Genomic DNA, 20,670 nt, shown 5'->3' on the forward strand with positions numbered 1-20,670 from the left:
CAGCACACCTTCCACTTGGTTCTGTACCTCATTTATTCATTCCTTCATTAGCAGAGACCCACAGCTTCCTGCAATTACCGTGCTCAGCATGAGAGCAACAGCGGAGATGAAGCACGCATCCCCCCTTCCCTCTCACAGTTTATAGTGTTGGGGAGACAGACTGGGAGATGCTTGATAAACATACTCTGATGGTGCCTTGAAAGAGCAAAAATCAAGTCCACTTCATCCCAGCATAATCCAGGTTACACCTCTGTGCCAGGCTCTGTGCTGGAATGAGGATACAAAAATAAAATGCAGACTCTGCCCTTGAAAGGTTATAGAGTTTGCAATTCTGGGCTAGAATAGACCTTATTCTTTGTTTAGGGGCAAAACCACTCACTTCCGGGCGTCCTACCCATGAGCTCAAGGATACGTTGTGTGTATTGCCTTCAGGGACGTCTGTAAGAAAAGCCAACGGGATACGAACCAAAGGTGCCAGTCCCTGGAGTGGCGTGGCTTCCTCTGCCTCATAGAGATAGAAATTCAAAGGAGCGAAGAAGTGGCCAGGTGCTGGTTCTGTGCAGCTGCGACCTGTGATGTGGGGACGGCAATTGCACTGCCCATCCTTAGGTGAGCATCTGAGGAAAAACAAACCCACCTCAGGAAAAGGAAAAAAAAAAAAAAAAAAAACAGAGCTCCCATCGTGGCTCAGCGTGTTAAGTACCGGACACTGTCTCTTTGAGGATGCAGGTTGGATCCATGGACTTGATCAGTGGGTTAAGGATCTGGTGTTGCTGTGAGCTGTGGTGTAGGCTGGCAGCTGCAGCTCCAATTCAGCCCCTAGCCTGGGAACTTCCATATGCTGCAGGAGCAGCTGTAAAAAAAAAAAAAAAAAAAAAAAAAAAAAAAAATGTAGAGTGGGGAGAGTGTGTAAGATGAAGGCATAGGGGCAATGGGCTAAATGTTCACTGGGTTTAAGCCCATACTCTGAATCTATCTATCAACTGTGCTGGGGAGGGTATGGAGAGGCAATGGGATCTCCGGGTCTGGTCTTGACAAGCAAAGCCAGATCCATAAAACGCTGCTCGCCACTTTTCTTCTCATGCGCTTTCTGCTTCTGCTCTAAAAACTGGGAAAAGAAGAGTAGAGGACTTACCTTTACAGGCTGACAAAACGTTGGTGTTTGAGGCAGATCAAGTCGCATGTATGGAGGCATCTCTCCCTCCATCTCGTGGGATCTGCCCCATAGAACAGTTACCTCCCCTTTGGAAATAGCTGAAGTAAAAGAAATCAATTGGGCTCTCGTTAACGGCTCAAGACGATGGTTTTTCTATGCTCTTTGCTTGTCATGGAATGCACCGCTTCCCCTCTGGGTATGAGCGTATCAGAATAAAATGTACTTCTCTGTGCAAATGGCAACAAGGAATATTGCCACACAACTTAGTTGTTCATTTTACTGACTTACACATTAGAATAAGCACCTCCGGTATCACAGTCACAGGGAGAACATCCATGGAGGTGACTTTCCAGTCCCCAGTATCCAACCTGCAAAGACAACATGCTGCTGATTCCAGCTGTGAAGATACCCGGGGCTCTGAAATGTAAAAGTAACACGATTCAACTGACGCACAGCAAAGAGTCACACCACCTGAACAGCCACACAGCGTTTTGCTTGCCTACGCACTTGGTAACGATCTTCTAAAAACACACATCTCCCATTCCCAGGGCTTGAAATGATGGGGACAGGGGGTTGTCCACATATTGCTTTGAATGGAAATGCAATGGAAACCTCTCACTTCCATTGAAAACAGAAATTTTAGCCTTGAGCTGGGTTGTTTGAAGCTACTCAGGAGAACCTTTTCCACTAGTCTGTTTGCAAGTACTTTTATAAAACAGTAGAGTCCCTTACCACAAAATCCCTAGGGATTTTTACTTATACACTATAGCAACATTTGGGGGTAAAAAAAAAAATCACTTAGGCTGAGGTTGAGATATTAAATATCAGTTTAGTAAAATCACTTGTTTGTAAGGAATTGTTTTGGAATACTAAGCTCCCCAATTGAGAGACTCCACTCTGTTCTTTAAGACTTTTTTCATCATTGCAACATCTTGACCTTTATTCGATATAAACAGCTGGTGAGATACAAACATCTATTTCTTAAGTCTGATAACATTTACTATAAAATACTCAGAAAAAGGCTTCCCCCTCCAAGCCCCATTTAACAAGCTCAGATAAAATTAAGGTCTTCCTAAAGCACTGAACTCTCACTTGAAATGGATTTATAAAGTATCCATATTTTGGGGGTGTGACCTTGGTAACATTTTACTATAAAAAGATGTGTTTTAAACATTGCAAGTTGACATAATTTGTTACAAACCATAGCAAAGGGCTTTGGATTGTTTTCTGAAACTGGAGTTTAGGCAAAAACAATGTGAATTTCACTCAGGATGGGATTGTAAGAAACCCCTCTAGGCTGGGTAGGCTGTCATGTTGCCTCCCCCACCCCCGCACCGCCCCACTCACAGCACCTCCCAGGGTACCATCCATAGATGTGGATGTGGGGCACCAGGTAGGTGTCTGGCTCAGCCATGATGGACAAGTTCCCCCATCACTGGCCTCGGCTCAGGTAGTTTCCTTCTGCAAACACAATGGAGATAACCACACAGCAGCAGGTAACCAGACAAAGAAAAAAGTCAGCCCGAGTCTAAGGTGTGTCTGGCATGATCTGATGTGGTATCTCTATGGGTCTGTTCACCAGCTCTGTTTCATTTTTTTGTGCTGCCCACACTTGGTGATGGAGCTTGGCTGCTCACCTTCCAACACGAAACCTCTAAATCACCTGCCCCATCATACACAGAGTTCCCTCTTCACATTCACATCCTTGCTTTCGTCTCCCATCTCCTCCGCCCCATGCCCATGTGCGTTCAGTAAAACAACTTAGAATATTAGCCCCAAACTGTGTTGTCACAGACATGTGTTTCTTATTTATCAGCTACATTTCTTCAGACACATCAAGGTCACTGTTCTTTTATTAGGTTAAGTTTTTGTTTTTTCTTTCTAAAATGTGGTGGTGGGCTGCCAAGAGTGGAGGACAAAGAAAAGAGTTGGGTTTTTAACTCTATAATGGCATGATACATTTTATGGGGTGAAAAATGTCTTGTTTTGCTCATCTGAGACGTACATGCCCGTGTAGGTAGTGGAATCTATGAAAAATTCAAGAGTTTATTTCCCACAGGAAACTATAACCCATTTAAACCTAAGGGCTGCTTTCTTTCCCCCCTCCCTTTTTTCTTTTCTTTTTCTTTCTTTCTGTCTTTCTTTCCTTCTATCTTTCTTTCTTTCCTTCTTTCTTTCTTAAATGAGTTCATCCAAAATATTTTTTAGGCAAGGAGTGGTACAGATGGGAAAGGGACTGTGTTTAAGACACAGAAGAAAAGGCCCCATGATCTAGGAGGTTAAACAGGGGGATAGGTACACATGCTTATCTTCTTCTCGGGCATTTCCAGGAGGCCAGTGGATAAAACTATTGACATCAGTGCCTGGGTTGGTTCAGTCCAATCCGGTTGTTGTGCTGGTAAATATTTAACCACCAGCTCTCTGCTAGAAGGAGGGGGCTGATTTTCAGGGTCTGCTGATTTCGGCAGTGTTTTAAGTGCTTTCGCCACAGGCGTATTGAAATGGAGCAGGACAAGGAAGGCAATCAAGAGGAAAGTCTCTCTAGGCCACGGCAGTAGAAGTCCGCATCACTCCCAAAAGGGGACATCGGGGCCAGATACATACAGTGCATTTTCCACAGCGTGGTCCAGTAGCAAACGGCTGGCACAAGCACTACCCTGTATCCACATCACAGGTCAAGGGCGGCAGGCTCCCCAGGGGGTTACAGTCACAGGCTGAAAGCATAGCATACATCATTATTCTAATTTCGAGTCCCCCGCTCTGGTAAATGTCCTTAACAGCTCACACTGAACAAAACCATGTAGCCCCAAGAACACAGAGCAAGCCTGTCCTGCCAAGTTTACTATCTGCCTGGCTGCACCATGATGGTACAGGAAATCCAGGGCCAGACACCTCCAGGGTGCTCATGTGACTCTACTGGGTGGCAATTAGGAGGAGACAGGAGAGTCAAGGGTTTATGCACGTTGGGGAGCCTGGCACAGTTCTCCTGAGGGATGCTGGCTGGGGCAGGTGACCTGGGGCAAGTGTTTCTGAGTGTCCCCATTGTTACTGATGGCTCCCTTTCTGGCAGATGCAGCTATCATTTCTCTCCTCCCTCCTTCTTTGTGCCATTACTATTTTTTGGTTTTGTTTTGTTTAATCCTCTTTCTCCTCTTTCTCTTCCATCCATACGCATTGCAAGTCCTGTCTATGTTGCGAAAGCTAAGACATTGCACAACCAGCATAAAATGGGTGTTTCCCAGGCTGACTTCCTGCAGAAAAGCCAATGTGCATGGAAACAGCCCAAATGTCCATTAATGGTGGATAAATCAATTGTGGTAGAGCCATACATGGAATATTATTCGGCAATAAAAAGAAGTACTGAGATGTGCTACAGCATGGACCGACCTTGAAAACACTATGCTAAGTGAAAGAAGCCAGTCTTCTGATTCCACTTGTATGAAATGTCCACAACAGGCAAATCCATGGAGACGGAAGTAGATTAGAGCTTGCCCAGAGCTGGGAGGACAGAGAGGTAGTCGCTATGGCATGGGGTCTTTTCTCTTTTTTGGAGAGATACATATAAAATTTACTATCTTCATCACTTTTTTTAGTTTTTTTTTCTCTCTCTCTCTTTTTAGGGCCTCACCGTGGCATAGAGACATTCCCAGGCTAGGCGTTGAATTAGAGCTGTAGCTGCCAGCCTACGCCACAGCCACAGCAATGTGGGATCCGAGCCTCGTCTGCAACTTACACCACAGCTCACGGCAATGAGGGATCCTTAACCTACTGAGCAGGGTCAGGGATTGAACTTGCATCCTCATGGATCCTAGTCAGGTTCATTAACCACTGAGCTATGAAGGAACTCCTTCATCATTTTGAAATTTACAGTTCAATAATATCAAATACACTCTTAGAGTTGCACAACCCATCTCCAGAACTGTTTCATCTTGCAAGACTGAAAATCTATCCCATCCCATCGAATACCATCTCTCCATACTCCTTCTCCCTTCCCACCCCCTAGCCCTTGGCAACAACCATTCTATGTTCTGTTTCTATGGATTTGACTATTCTGGACACTTCATGTAAGTAGGATCATACAATATTTGTCCCTTTGTGTCTGGTTTATTTCACTTAGCATAATATTTTCAGGGTTCACCCATATTGTAGCCTGTATCAGGATTTCCTTCCTTTTTAAGGCTGAATAATATTCTAATGTGTGTACGTATCACATACACCACATTTTGTTTATCCATTTATCCATTGGTGGATACTTGGGCTGCTTCCACCTTTTGACTACTGTGAATATTGCTTCTATTAACATGGGTGTACAAATATCACTCCAAGATGCTGCTTGTAATCTTTTGAGTATATAATCAGAAGCAAAGTATGGGGGAATTTTGGGGGGAGGAGTGTAATGAAAATGTTCTAAAATTGATGTTTACAAAGCATGCATATACTAAAAATCTCTAAATCTGCGCATTTTAAAAGTGAATTGTATGGCATATGAATTATATGTAACTAAGGCTCATAAAAAAGAAAAAAACAAATGAAAACCAATGTTTGGCCCCTTCTTAGAGGACATAATGTTAGCAAACAAAGGGAAATGCCTGGACTGCTGAAGGGTACAAGGGGAAATGGCTTGACTATAATTCATTGTCCCAAAATTTATTTTTTTGCCATCAAATCCAAAAAGAAGAGTGTTTTATTATAGAGTGATTCGTCATGTTGCTTTCTAAACATGCAAATAATCCACAGTTCCTTATATGGGCAAAAACAGAGAGCATGACACTGTGACCAAAGGGAAATAACCCAGATTCTCTCAGGAATCTACAGCTCTGTGAGACTCAAGGCAGCCCTAAATTTCTGTGATCCCAGAGCCAAGAGGCTCCCCATTTGGCCCCAGAAAACTCTGAGGTTATTTCTAATTCCTCATGATCCCTCCCTGCCTTCTTTTTCCCCCTCTTCTCTTCATCAGAGGACAAGTTAATACTAAGAGCTGTGTGAGAAGGAAGGGGGAAAGTAATTTGAAAAAAGAAAAAGAAATCACTGCTTGAGAATTGCCTAAGAAGTCATAAATCTATGCAAAAATGCAGGATGCAATTTAACACATCTGTAGAGTTGAGTCCTAGAGGAGGACGTTTTTCTAAAGATTTCATAACTTGGCTTTAAATGTCTTGGCACTTCTCCTCTGTCTGTTCCAGCAGTGAAAATATCAGTGCCCCCTACTGGTTCTTTATGATAAACTCAGCAAACCATCTAAAGCAGTTTAATATACTAAAATTTGCAGGAGACTTTGAATCACTTTTAAAAAACCTACGTGCTGGTAGGACTCAGGTATTTATGATTACTGAATTTTAGAGCTGTCAGAGGCAGCTTCCAGCTTTAAAATGCATCCAGGTTGGCACCCCAGCTGCTGTTGACTTACACTGACAGCCCAGGGGGTTGGTAGCACTCAGGTTGTAGTGGTTGGGCTTGCACCGGTCACACTTGGCTCCTTCTACGTTCTCCTTACACAGGCATTGGCCGGCCACAGTACCCAAGTCAGAATCAGAGTGGGTCACACAAATACCACCCAAAAGTGTTCCATCAGGGTCACATTCACAAGCTGGGGACATAGACATGCATTATCTTAATTGCAAACTGTGGGAAAGCCTGAAATATAAGTGTAACATTTTACCTCAGCTATAACTATTTTAGTTTGTTTAAATCATTAAATACATTTAAATAATAAGACCAAAATCAAGGGATTCTCAGAAATGACTCTCAGACCTCTAGACTTGGAAAATGTTGAAAAATTCTGTATATACGCTTAAAGACTTTTAAATGATTCCAAAGGAAGAGGACCAGAGAAAGTTTTCTACTTTGAAAACTGGATGTTAAGAATAGATTGATGATCAAAATATCAATGGCATTTTTCACAAAACTAAAATCATTTAAAAATTGGTATGAGAGCACAAAAGACCCTGAATAGCCAAAGAAATCTTGAGAAAGAAGAACAGAGCCAGATGAATCACACTACCTGACCTCAAACTGTACTACAAAGCTACTGTAATCAAAACAGTATGGTATGGGCATGAAAACAGACATGTAGATCAATGGCACAAAATAGAGAGCTGAGAAATAAATCTACACATGCTTATAGTCAATCTGTGACAAAGTAAGCAAGAATATAAAATGGAGAAAATACAGTCTCTTCAATAAATACTGCTGGGAAAACTGGACAGCTATACATTAAAAATGACATCAGAACATTCTCTAACACCAAATAAAAAAATAAAGACCTAAATGTAAGACTGAAAATCATAAATCTCCAAGAGGAAAACATAGAACATTCTTTGACATAAATAATAGCAGTATTTTTTTTGGATGTGTCTTCTAAAGCAAAGAAAATAAAAGCAAAAATAAACAAATGGGACCTAATTAAAGTTAAAAGCTCTTGTGTAGCAAAAGAAACCATCAACAAAATTAAGATAACCTACTGAATGGAAGAAAATATTTCCAAAAACTATGGGGTTAATACCCAATATATATAAATAGCTCATACAACTCAACATCAAAAGAACAAACAACTCAACCAAAAAAAATGGGCAGAAGAACTAACTAAACATTTCTCCAAAGAGGAAATGCAACAGGCACATGAAAAGATGCTCAACATAGCTAAAATCATCAGGGAAATGAAAATCAAAACCACCATGAGATATCACCTCACACCTGTCAGAATGGCTGCCAGCAAAAAGAATATAAATAACAAAGTTTCGTGAGGATGTGGAGAAAAGGGAACACTCATACACTGTTGTTGGGCATATATATATATATGGTCCTGCCACTGTGAAAAATAGTATGGAGGTTTTTCCAAAAAGCAAAAATAGAACTACTGTTGACCCAGCAATTCCACTTCTGGTCATATATCCAAAAATATCAAAAACACTAATTCAAACACATGCAGGCACTAGCCTAGACATAGAAACAACCTAAATGTCTATCCATGGATGAGTGGATAAAGAAATGTGGTATATATACAGTGGAATATTACTCAGCCATAAAAAGAATAAAATCTTTGCGACATTATGGATGGACCTTGAGGGCATTATGCTAAGTGAAATAAATCAGACAGAGAAAGACAAATACTCTACGATCTCACTTATATGTAGAATCTGGGGGGAAAATACCCTAAAACTTATAGATACAAATTGGTGGTTTCTAGAGGTAGGGGTTGGGGGGGGTGAAACATGTGAAGGGGATCAAAAGGTACAAACATCCAGCTATAAAATACATAGGTCGTGGAGATATAATATACAGCGTGGTGACTACAATTAATACTCTCTTGCCTATTTGGAGGTTGCTAGGAGTAGATCTTAAGTCTCTTCTCATCACAAGGAAAAAAATTCTAACTGTGTGGTGATGGATGTTAACTAGATTTATTATGGGGATCATTTTGCAATATATACAAATACAGAATTGTGTTGTAGACTTGAAATTAATATGTCTTAGGTCATATTATATCTCAGGGCTGCCCAACACAGCAGTGACCCCCTCATCATCGGAGGTGTCTAGGCAGGGGCTGGCACAGCACCTGTTGGGACTTCAGGACAGAGGACAGGTGCACTGGAAGACATTAGACGAACATCAAGGTCTCTTGCACCTTTGTGGCGCTGTGTTTCCAAGGACTTTTAAGGAAAGCAATAAAGATAAAAAAAATGAAGATCCTGATTCTAAGAAACAATTATATTCATATGCCTACATGTTTGCTTTGGATGAATAAAAACAAACCTCTCAAGTCTAAAGCAATGTTGACATAACCACCATTTAGGTTGGTGAGTTTGGTGGGAAAAAATCCAGTCAAACCAAACAGTTTGGAATCAATGAAGCAAACACTGGGTTGTCTGACAGAATCTTTTAATTTTTCAACTGTTTGTTATTGGACTGTGACTGGTGATAAAATCTTACTATGGAAAACCAGCATTGGGTTCTGTTTAGTTTGGAAAAACCACACTTTTCGTCTAATGAAAGTCAGTTGTTTCTAGAAAGGAAGGGACAAAATGGGTTCGTTTTAAAAGTAGCCAAAAGGAAAAGGCTCAGCTTTATCTGGGAGACACTCCAAAGGGTCAGCAGTAAGTTCCAGAGTATAATTTAATTATGCACAGAAATATCCTTTGGGAAAGGGATGTGGGTGCATGGGTAGCAACTTTACTTTGAAATGACCCAAATCTCTTGGAGTCACACAATTTAATTCCAGCAGACTTACCACTGGTGGAGTCTATCAAATCTTTGTTTTTCCTGTATCACATGTGGCGATGTTTTAAATCATAAAAGACTTAAAATTTGTCAACTCTTAGGTCTGGAATCTGGTTAGATAAATATTTAGGTTCAAACAAGGACAACTTAGAGAAAACTGACATGGGAATGGTCAGCCTTAACACACATCATTTGTATACACATACTTATCACACATAAACATGTGTTTAGGTAAAACTGGGAAAAAGTGGACGTTCTCATCATGGTCATTTTTACAAGCTTCTCATTTGCTTTTCCTCATGAAATTCCTTATTTACAAAGAATAGTTTCTTAATTTCCTATCAAGGGTACTAGTTGGTTTCCCTTGTTTTCCTTCAAAAGCACCGTCAGTTAATAATAAGTGGTTCTTCAGGAACAAGACTGTGGCTGATGTATTTAAAATGTTTTGTTTAGTAATTTTCAATCTCTTTCCAGACTCCCAGATTATCTGTTTCAAAACACTGTATTTTCCTGATTCCATCTAAGAGAGCATTTTCATCTTCTTTTACAAATACAGGGCTTTATAAACATTAATAAAAATTTTGTTTCTGTGTGTGTGTGTGTGTGTGTGTGTGTGTGAGAGAGAGAGAGACAGAGACAGAGAGAGAAAGGGAGAGAGAGAGAGAGAGATGATTAGATTCTGGTTAAAAAAAAAAAAAATGTAGGACAGGAGTTCCCGTCATGGCTCAGGGGTTAGCGAATTTGACTGGGAACCATGAGGTTGAAGGTTCGATCCCTGGCCTTGCTCAGTGGGTTAAGGATCCGGCATGACAGTGAACTGTGGTGTGGGTCACAGACACGGCTCGGACCCCACATTGCTGTGGCTCTGGTGAAGGCCGGCGGCTACAGCTCCGATTCGACCCCTAGCCTGGGAACCTCCATATGCCGCAGGAGTGGCCCAAGAAATGGCAAAAAGACAAAAAAAAAAAAAAAAAAAGTAGGACATTTATTGCAAGAAATACTTTTTTCAGGACCCAGTTGTTTGCATTCATTGTATTCATTTTAAGCAGGACATGTAAGGTGAACTTTTATGCAATCAGCTCTTTACTGAGTAATCTGAGCAAAGGAACTTCATTTATGTTTATTCCACATTGTGATGAATTTAAAGTTTAAAATCTAGGGCCCTGTATGTATTCAGGTGGCTACTGATTTACTTTTGTACAAGACTTCATTTCATGTATTATGACTATACAAAGTTTGAAACTGTAGTTTCATAGCAAGTCCCTCCCACCACCAATACAACATGACATTATACTGATAATAAAGCCTAAGAAGCAGGATTTCCAGAGAGTGGGAGAGGCAGTCTACCATGGGTCTTGGGCATCTGAACATTTTTGCTGAGTATGTTAACAATGCAAGGGCCTGATCACTCATTTCTTAGGACATTTCTCAGGGCTGTTTTTGTAAGTAAGCTACTTTTCGGGATGAGCTAAAATCTTCCCCTGGAAAAAGAATGCATTTGCTTCCACCTGCTGTAAAAGCAATGACTTCTCCAACCTCAGTATTCCTTGGTTGTGACGTAAGCTCATTAGATGTGCAGGATCCACCTGGTGTGCTCTGAGTTGCCCCATGGGACCTGGGACTTGGGACTTCACATACATGCAAACATCTGTTGCTTGCTGTGCCATGAGCAATAAAGTCTTTTGTCTCTGACCCAGGAGTTTCTTGTCTTCTGCCAGCACCCATGCAACAATAACAAGCTAACTTATTAGTCTGCAGGTAGAGTAAGAGCTCAGAGCCAGGAACTGCCCCTGGGCGTTTGAAATCTGGTTGGAGTATTTTTCTCTGTTAACAGTCTACAGCAGTGCTGGGGCCAGAGGAAAGCAAGCGGGATGCCTAGGGCACACAATGTAAGGAGGCACTCGCTGTCAGCTCTGCACTTATGTGACTCAGAGAGGGAGAGCTTTCTTACACTGGGGACCTGAGTGTTTTCCCTGCCTCACACTTGTCTCATTCCTTTAGGGAAATGCAAATTCAAGTAATGATAACTATTCATTGGCGAAAATTAAGTGTGACAAAGCTAAGAAAAAGTTCAAGTGCAACAAAACCCAAGTCCCGGCCAGGAAATAGAGCAACAGGAACTCGCATACACTGCTGGTGTGGCTGTTCATTGATACACACACTTAGGGGACAATTCAGTATTCTCTACTTAATTTGGAGAGGTGCATAGTGTGTGGTTCAGTAATTCTACTCCTGGGTATGACTCTTAGGGACAGTCTCTGTACATGTGCACAAGGCCATATGTATGGGAAAGTTTACTGAAGCATCAAAAGAGAAATGGGGAGTTCCCGTCGTGGTGCAGTGGTTAATGAATCCGACTAGGAACCATGAGCTTGCGGGTTCGATCCCTGGCCTTGCTCAGTGGGTTAAGGACCCGGCATTGCTGTGGCTGTGTCATAGGCTGGCGGCTACAGGTCCAATTAGAGCCCTAGCCTGGGAACCTCCATATGCCGCTGGAGCGGCCCTAGAAAACGCAAAAAGACAAAAAAAAAAAAAAAAAAAGAAGAAGAAAAAGAAAAAGAAAAATAGACGGTGAGCTGGGACATTCACAATGCCTGCAGTGTTCTAGTAACATCCTGAAGGTGAACGAGTAAGATACTACATTTGACAAAGCTACTGGTGGGTATATGATTTATATTATTATATATTTTTTCTCTATTACTTTATCTATGTGTGACATTTTTAAAAGTTGAGATTAAAGATAAAATGAAAAAAAATTGAAAGGTTAAAAAAAGAAAAACAAAACAAGGTCATAGTTGGCTTAGCGAAATGGAATCATCTACAGCCAAATGCTCTAGTCAGTTTCTCTAGTTAGCGGCTTTCCTGAGGGGATACTGCAGGTGTTTGCTGCATCTTCGGAAACCATCGCCCCCTCCTGGTTGAATCCAGAACAGTTTCCTCATTGACCAGTATCAGCCAGGGCAGCAAGACCACTAGGACAGCCCAACTTGTTCAGAGAGAGAAAAACTCTCAGAGCCAAAGCGATTTTGCAAGCCCCACCCCCAAGAGAGCAGTCTGGAGATGCTGCTAAACCCAGTGCGAGCAGCTCCTTCAGCATCTGCTCAGATGAATGGCGTGGATGGCTCAGAGGCTGGAGACTCACGAATGCACGCATGAGGATCCGAGATGGGCTTGAGGGGGTCCCTGTAGAAAAGGGGTCTGCAGCGATCACAGTGCTGGCCCTCGGTGTTGTGTCGGCATCCGTCACACACGCCCCCGCTGTGGCCACCGCTTGCTAGATATGTGGTCATGTTGAAGTGACAGTGGTCAGAGTGACTGTTACAGTGACAAGCTGAGAACGAGAGAGTCATGAGAAAGGGTCAAGGTCCTGGGGTGAGGGAGCCAGGATCTACTGACATCACACATCCCCCCTCCTCCCTTTTCTTCAGGCTCCTTACACCAAGTAAACAAAGGCTTAAAAGAGGTGCTTTCAAAGATCTCTCTAGTACTCTGATATGCTCATATACTACTATATAAGGTGTTCCCAAAACATGTAACATGTATTTTTTTTTTCTTTTTACTGCTGTACCTGAGGCATGTGGAAGTTCCTAGGCTATAGGGATGGGTGGAACTGGAGCTGCATGACAGTCACTGGCCTTCATGACAGCCACAGCAATGCCAGATCCAAGCCACATCTGTGACCTATGTCTCAGCTTGAGGCAACACCGGATCCATCCTTAACCCACTGAGCAAGGCCAGGGATTGAACCTGCATCCTCATGGAGACAATGTGGGGTTCTTAGCCCACTGAGCCACAATGGGAATTCCTTTTTTTTTCCTTTAAATCAAGCAAACAAATATGAATCATTTGGGTGATCTAGAAGCCCTAGAATGCAGTATTTTTGCTGTTGTTCAGTCAAGAATACTTTTACTGACTTAGGCTTTGTGAATCTGAGTTTTTATGTCATATGCTTTGTAGGTAGGACTGCATGCTCTAGATCAGATGCTAGAGCTGGGTCCAGCCAGCCTCTTCTTCTCTAGGGCAGAAGGGGTTTGCAGCAATCGCAGTGCTGGCCCTCCTGATGTTGGCCGGGGGCGGCGGGGGGGGGGGGGCGGGGCGCACAGGCCCTTTTCCTCCCATTTGGGGCCCAGTAAGAGCAACAGAGGAAGGGCAGTGTGGGTGAAGCAATTTGTCTGTCTTCATTGCAATGTCTATGGTGTTGGTCTCATTGGGTTTTCCTCTGTACACAGCTGCAGTTTGTATTTTGCCAGCCTTGTACCCTACGACGCTCACGGATGGGGCTTTTCCATGAGAGCTCATCTCATGACCTCTTGCTCCCTTGAATCCTGTTTTTCCCACATCTGGGAAAAGAAACTGAATAACAAGTTCATCAGAATCTCAAGGCAGCAAACACATGACCAAAATCCTCCTACCTTATTAGCCTAAATATTGTATTAAAACATACAACTCTTTCAAACTCTATCCTGCACCTCATTTCTCCTCTTATCTGACATATGGCTTTAAGGTCATGTTCACTGAGTGTATGATTATTCAGGAAAATACTGGGGATCTTGGTACCAATTCCAGTGGTTACCGAATTCCTGGAGTGGCACTGTCCCCACCAATATTACCATCCCACGGCTCTGCCCCGACTCTGGAAAGGGGCCGCACACCTTACATATTGTCTCTTTTTTAAAATTCATGGTAGGAGTTCCCGTCGTGATGCAGTGGTTAACGAATCCGACTAGGAACCATGAGGTTGTGGGTTCAATCCCTGGCCTTGCTCAGTGGGTTAAGGATCCGGCGTTGCCGTGAGCTGTGGTGTGGGTCACAGACGCGGCTCCGATCCTGTGTTGCTGTGGCTATGGTGTAGATAGGTGGCTACAGCTCCAATTCAACCCCTAGCCTGGGAATCTCCATATGCCGTGGGAAGCGGCCCTAGAAAAGGCAAAAAAAAAAAAAAAAAAAGACAAAAAAATAAAAAAATAAAATTCATGGTAATTTTTGGTGTGTGGGTTTGAAAAGCTGGTGATTTTTCTGTGAGATGATGGGCGTGTCATACAATCAGAGCTGGAAACCACAGGCTCACTCTTAAGCACACAGGGGGGCTTAGAAATCTTGTCCCGTTATTTCTTTATCTGAGCACTTGCCTGAGATCAAAATTTTCATCAGGAGTTCCTGTCGTGGCTCAGTGGTTAACGAATCTGACTAGGAACCATGAGGTTGTGGGTTCGGTCCCTGCCCTTGCTCAGTGGGTTAACGATCCGGCATTGCCGTGAGCTGTGGTGTAGGTTGCAGACGCAGCTCGGATCCCGCATTGCTGTGGCTCTGGCGTAGGCCGGTGGCTACACTACAGCTCCTATTGGACCCCTAGCCTGGGAACCTCCATATGCTGCGGGAGCGGCCCAAGAAATAGCCAAAAAAAAAATTTTTTTTCATCAGATCTTCTAGAATCTTTAGCACATGCTTTCTGTTCTCCCCATCCTTGCCCTTCCCATGTCCATTAATTCCCATTGCTCTGTGCTGAGTCTCTCTTTTTTATATAAATAATTCTTTAATTTCTTTTCTTTCTTTCTTTCTTTTTTTTTTTGCTGCACCCATGGCATACAGAAGTTCCCGGGTGGGGCCAGGGATCAAACCCACTCCACAGCAGCAATGACAACACTAGATCTTTAACCCTTAACCAGCTAAGCCACCAGGGAACTCCTCCAGTCTCACTTTCACTTTCTTTGATACTCGTAGTAGTTATGTTAAGCCCGACCCTGTAATTTTTGCTTTTGACTTTTAAAAATTTCTTCCGATCTTTAATAGTTAATACCATATCTGCAGAAACTGAATTATGTGTAGACGTTACATTAAATCAGTGACATCTGGCATAAGGAATTTGCCTACAAGAGTGTTGACTCACTATGTTGTCAAAACATAGCAGTCGCCCCAGGTGTTAGAGGGAAAAAGAAAAGCACATGATCTTTTCAGTAGCTACCCAGAGAGTTTGACCTGTAGTTTTTCTTAGTCCCCCCCATTTTTAAAAGTTTTATTGAAGTATAGTTGATTTACAATATTGTGATAATTTCTGCTGTACAACAAAGGGATTCGGTTATGCATATAATTTTGATACCTGTTTAGGACTTAACAATACAAATGATGTATGGTTTTTTTTTATTTATTTATTTTTAAAAATTTTTTGTATTTGTCTTTTTAGGGCCGCACCCGAAGCATATGGAGGTTCCCAGGCTAGGGGTCCAATTGGAGCCGTAGCCGCCAGCCTACGCCAGAGCCACAGCAACGCCAGATCCAAGCCACGTCTGCAACCTACACCACAGCTCACGGCAATGCCGGATGCTTAACCCACTGAGCGAGGCCAGGGATCGAACCCGCAACTTCATATGGTTCCTAGTGAGATTCGTTAACCATTGAGCCATGGTGGGAACTCCCTGGTTGTTGTTGTTTTTTGAAGCCTCACAGAAACGAACTAAATGTTCTTCAAAACAAGGAAAGGAAGAGCACATTGAGTCTGTGCTGGGAACAAATATCCACCCACCTCTGCAGGCGCTGTCTGAGGGACCCACAGCTGGCCTCCAAGGAGCATCCTGGAAGAAGTCCTTGCACCTCTCACAGTTCGGGCCGTCTGTATTGCGCTGACAGACACACTGACCATGAACCTGCATGCGTGACCAATATAAACAGTGTGAACAGAGGGATTACCTTTGAGGGTGCTGGGGCTTTCTAAAAGGAAGATGACATACCAGGTCTTGGGGCTCCCCTGGATCTTAGTCTCCCATTATATTAGTTATAATACCAACATTGATTATCTTTTACGATTTACTTAACCAGGTTTTAAATTTTAGTTTATTTGTTTTCTTTTTTGGCTGCCCCATGGCATATGGAGGTTCTGGACCAGGGATCAGATCCAAGTCATAGCGTCGACCTATGCCACAGGCGCAACCATGCTGGATCCTTAACCCACTGGGCTGGGGCCAGGGATCGAACCTGCGTCCCAGCACTCCAGAGATGTTACTGCTCCCATTGGGCCACAGCGAGAACGCCTAGGTTTTAAATTTTTTTAAATGTAACATATTCAGTGAACACTTACAATAAATGTTTTGGCATTTCTGAGTTGTGGTTTCAGGAAACACATTGGAACCCTCAGCAAAGTGAGGGCCAGGATGGGGAGTGTGTGAGCGTGTGTGTGTGTATCCATGGTAGTTTAGGAGCATCAAGGAAAGGAGGAAAGGAGGAAAACAGAAAGAAACTGGGGAAGGGGGTGTAAGCCCCTTGGTTTTTCATAAAATGCTCTCAATGTCCATGTTCCAAGGAAAACATCCCACTCCAGTGCAACACGGAGGTGGCTGGGTGGAAAGATGGAATTGCCTTAATATCCAGCCTTGTCTATTAAGACTAAGAGTATAAAACTATTTAGTAGCCACACCCCCAGGACTCTGCACCAAAATACAATTCTTCTACTACATCACTCTTTTAAGATTAGTCCCTGGGAGTTAATGTTGTGGTGCAGCAGGATTGGCAATGTCTCTGGAGCACTGGGACATAGGTTTGATCCCTGACATGGGACCGTGGATGAAGGATCCAGCATTGCTGCAGCTGCAGCGTAGGTCTCAACTGTGGCTTGGATCTGATCCCTCGCCTGGGAACTTCATATGCCAAGGAGTGGCCAGGGGAGGTAGGAGGGAAGAAAGAAAAATAAGATTTGTCCCAGGAGTGGAGGGGAGCTGCTACTGATGGAGTCATTCACAGTAGAAGAATGGTACTTGGAGTGACAACTTTTTCAGAGCCAGACATCACTCCAACACTTTGGCACTGAGCACAGACTCTTGCAACAAAACTTCAGTATATTTTTGAGAGACAATGCATCTTCATTTCCTAAAAACCCATAAACAAAAGGGAGCAAGATGGACGATCTTGAAATCGTAACCTATAAATCCTGCTCTCAGGAGTTCCCATGTGGACCAGTGGGTTAAGAACCTGACATCATCTCTCTGAGGATGCAGGTTTGATCCCTGGCCTCGTGTGTAGGTCACAGATGCAATTTGGATCTGGCATTGCTGTGGCTGTGGCATAGACCTCAGCTGCAATTCCGATTTGACCCCTAGCCTGGGAACTTCCATATGGCACAGGTGCAGTCATTTAAAGAAAAAAGATAATAAAGTAAATCCTGTTCTCCAGCTCAGTGACACCCCTATGTGGAACAATCCACAAGAACCTCTGTCCAGAGAATCAAAGGCCACCAGACGGCCTGATGGGCCAGGTGGAACAAGACTGGCCCAGCACCTGGATCATTGATACCTGCATAGTCTGATTGATACTCAGCACCGGGTCAGTGAAAGGAAGAGAGGAGAGCCCACAGTGCGTTTGGGTTGGTAACTCACCGTTCCAGGAGGGCTGAAAACATCTCCTCGCACCCTCTGTGTCGGGCCGCACTCACTGGCATGGCCATTGCAAAAACAGCTCTCCCGAACCACCATCTCATACAAGGCATAGTAGTATTTATCCAGGGAATCATTTTGCCTTTTTCCAAGCAAAGTGTCCCCAAGGGTATGGAGTTTGGTAAAGTTTATCCTCAGGTTTGTTAATGTCACAAGGTCTAGAGAAAGGAAAAATCATGAAAACAATGAATCGAAGTGCTTTTTGGTTTTATGGGTTCAAAGTGCCCTCCTTGACTGACACCCTTTATGTCCTATAGAAATGCAAGGACAAGGAATCCACTTAACGAGTAATTGTAGTAAAATTGATGCGAAAAATATAAAGCAATTCATACCCTGGATGTAGGGGCTGTAAGGATCATCTATTTCGAAGCTGGGATCCAAAACCTTTAAAACGACCTGTAAAACAAATGTGGGTAAATTTAGGATATTTTACTGCAAACTCATAATTGTTGGAAATTGTATGGAAATTTCCAGGCTAGGGGTTGAATTGGAGCCACAGCTGAGGACTGCCACAGCCACGGCAATGCCAGATCTGAGCCACATCTGCAACTTACACCTCAGCTTGCAGCAACTCGGGATCCTTAACCCATTGAATGAGGCCAGGGATCAAACCTGCATCCTTATGGATGCCATCAGGTTCTCAACCCGCTGAGCCACAACAGCAACTCCAAAAGGCTTTCCTTCTTAAACAACCACCAGCTCAAGTTCTATTTCAGTAGGTACTACCGGAATTGTTTTCATCTCAATTAGCCACATTCATGAAAAAAGTTTTCATCTCTACCGAAGAAATCTAGGAAAGGACATGCTACCTCACCACCAATGGAGGGTTCCACATCTGAATATCTGGAGTCACAAACAACATCTCCTACTCCCTGGGCCTGGCCGGAGGTGATGTTGGGAAAGGATGTAGCACAGTCTTTGGCAAAATATTTCACCTCCTTCCAGGTGTATCCATAGTCTGTAGAGCGTTCAACTAACATTGCGGCAGGCTGAAAGGTCTATGAAAAAATGAGTTCCACTTACCATCATACTTCACAAAAGTGCCTTGAATCGCCCACTCCAGACTGACCATTTATATTTTCTACTTCCATTTTTTTCCAAACTTCATTCGTATCTCTTAAATTCTACTCTACCACGAACACCCTGAAATCTCTAAGCGAGTATTTATGAGCGCAAGCTTTGCCCCCAAATGAATCCCGTTTTTAAATTGTTTATGGCTGTGTGAATTGTTCTTTGAAGAAAAGATGGCATACACATTTTTAAAAACCTAATGCAGTTGATGCTTAACGGCACTTTGGATGTGGTTTTCTTTGCCTAGAATGCTTTCCCACTGGCAAATTCTTACACATCCTTCAAAAGCTACTGTCAGGTGTACCCTGATTCCCCAGAGCTGACTTAGCCTCATCAACCAACACCCACCGCCCAGCATTCTAATAATACATCTATTTCTGCACTTGTTACTTTGCATTTTAATTTCAAATTTATATATATATTTTCATTCATGGCTAGACTAAAAACTCTTTGAAGGCAAAGACTGCTGTTGTGTTTTTAATTTTTAAAACCTCAAAAACAATTTCTCTTGGCTGAACCTGCAGCATGGGGAAGTTCCTAGGCCAGGGATTGAACTTGCACCATAGCAGTGACAACACGGGATCCCCAACCCTCTGAGCCACCAGAGAACTCCCTAAAACTTTTAACTTAATATTCATTTTTTTATTACCAAAACCTAACAATAATCCTGACATCAAAATTAGAACTCTGATAAATAATTAAAGATGGATTATGGCATTGTCATTGCTGTGGCTCAGATTGCTGCTGTGACATGGGTTTGATCCCTGGCCCAGGAACTAGTGCATACTCCAGGCATGGCCAAAAAGGAAAAAAAGAAAAAAGAAAAAGAAAAACAGACTGACTATAGCCCAGGATTTTCTCTGGTATCTCACTAATCTCAACAAAGAACTTTTAAATTTTCTTCTTCTTTTGATCATATTTTTTTCATATTTCCCTAAATAATTTATGCAGAAAATTATATTTTTCTAATTCTTGTGGTCCCTCTCATCCTAGTTTTGGATGTTTCCTTATAGTTCTGTCTTTCAAGATTTTGTTGAAGTTGTTAACCATTAAGTTAATTAGTTAATGGCATTTTTGGGGGTTTTTTTTTGGTCATTCAAAAACAAAAACCCAGATGAACAAAGCTCCAGTCTGGATTTCAACAGCCTTTTGTTCTCTGCAAGGGAAGGAAGCAAAATTCCGGGTATGCCAAGCATTTGGTAAGTAGATAAGGAGGCGGGGCGGCAAGCCTATACATCTGTACCTTAAAGGTCAGAACAAGGTGACTGAACTGAAATAATGCTTCTAGGTCCAGTCGGATGCTGACATGATCAAGACCTAAAGGAAAATCCAGAAAGAAGTAAATCAGTGATTTTGAGAGACTCCCGTGTATCATGCTAATCTCTCCTGTGGCTTGTCTGTCACAAAACCCTTTGAAATCACATGGCTGGTGATGAATACCCCTGCCTCGTCCATGGGAATTTTTTCCCATGCCATTCACCACCAGGAGAAAGTCTACATGAGGTAGTAGTGGTTTCCTCCTGACTGTGCCCACCTCCATGTTTTGGTGGCAATGCACATGGCCACTGGGTGGCAGTGTTAGACACCACGGAGGGCTTCAGGACGTACCCTATGGGTGCAAAAAGAGGGTTCATTTCCTTGACCTCAACACTTGACTCCACATAAACGGGAGCTGGCAAGTCAGCATGGCAAACACCCACACACCCTTCTCTTCCAACAGCTGCAAATAATCATTCGAACTAGTTTTACTGTCACTTAGCATTAAATAAAGACTATTCCCCTGGACGTGGAGCCTCAGCCCCAACC

At 42.9% G+C, this 20,670-nt stretch overlaps 1 protein-coding gene across 1 annotated transcript in view; it reads right to left on the reverse strand.

Moving 5' to 3' along the window:
* Positions 1-20,670, reverse strand: part of LAMB4 (laminin subunit beta 4) — a gene marked incomplete at its 5' end in the record, with an annotated part of 121,884 nt that overhangs the window by 75,713 nt on the left and 25,501 nt on the right. Inside the window, 10 exon segments of the mRNA XM_021063522.1 lie at positions 467-617; positions 1,445-1,524; positions 3,761-3,870; positions 6,564-6,743; positions 12,516-12,704; positions 15,894-16,014; positions 17,737-17,951; positions 18,126-18,189; positions 18,603-18,791; positions 20,108-20,181. Of these exon segments, the coding sequence (XP_020919181.1) occupies positions 467-617; positions 1,445-1,524; positions 3,761-3,870; positions 6,564-6,743; positions 12,516-12,704; positions 15,894-16,014; positions 17,737-17,951; positions 18,126-18,189; positions 18,603-18,791; positions 20,108-20,181 (1,373 nt within the window).

Source organism: Sus scrofa, chromosome 9, assembly GCF_000003025.6.
Source record: "Sus scrofa isolate TJ Tabasco breed Duroc chromosome 9, Sscrofa11.1, whole genome shotgun sequence".
Taxonomy (NCBI): domain Eukaryota; kingdom Metazoa; phylum Chordata; class Mammalia; order Artiodactyla; family Suidae; genus Sus; species Sus scrofa.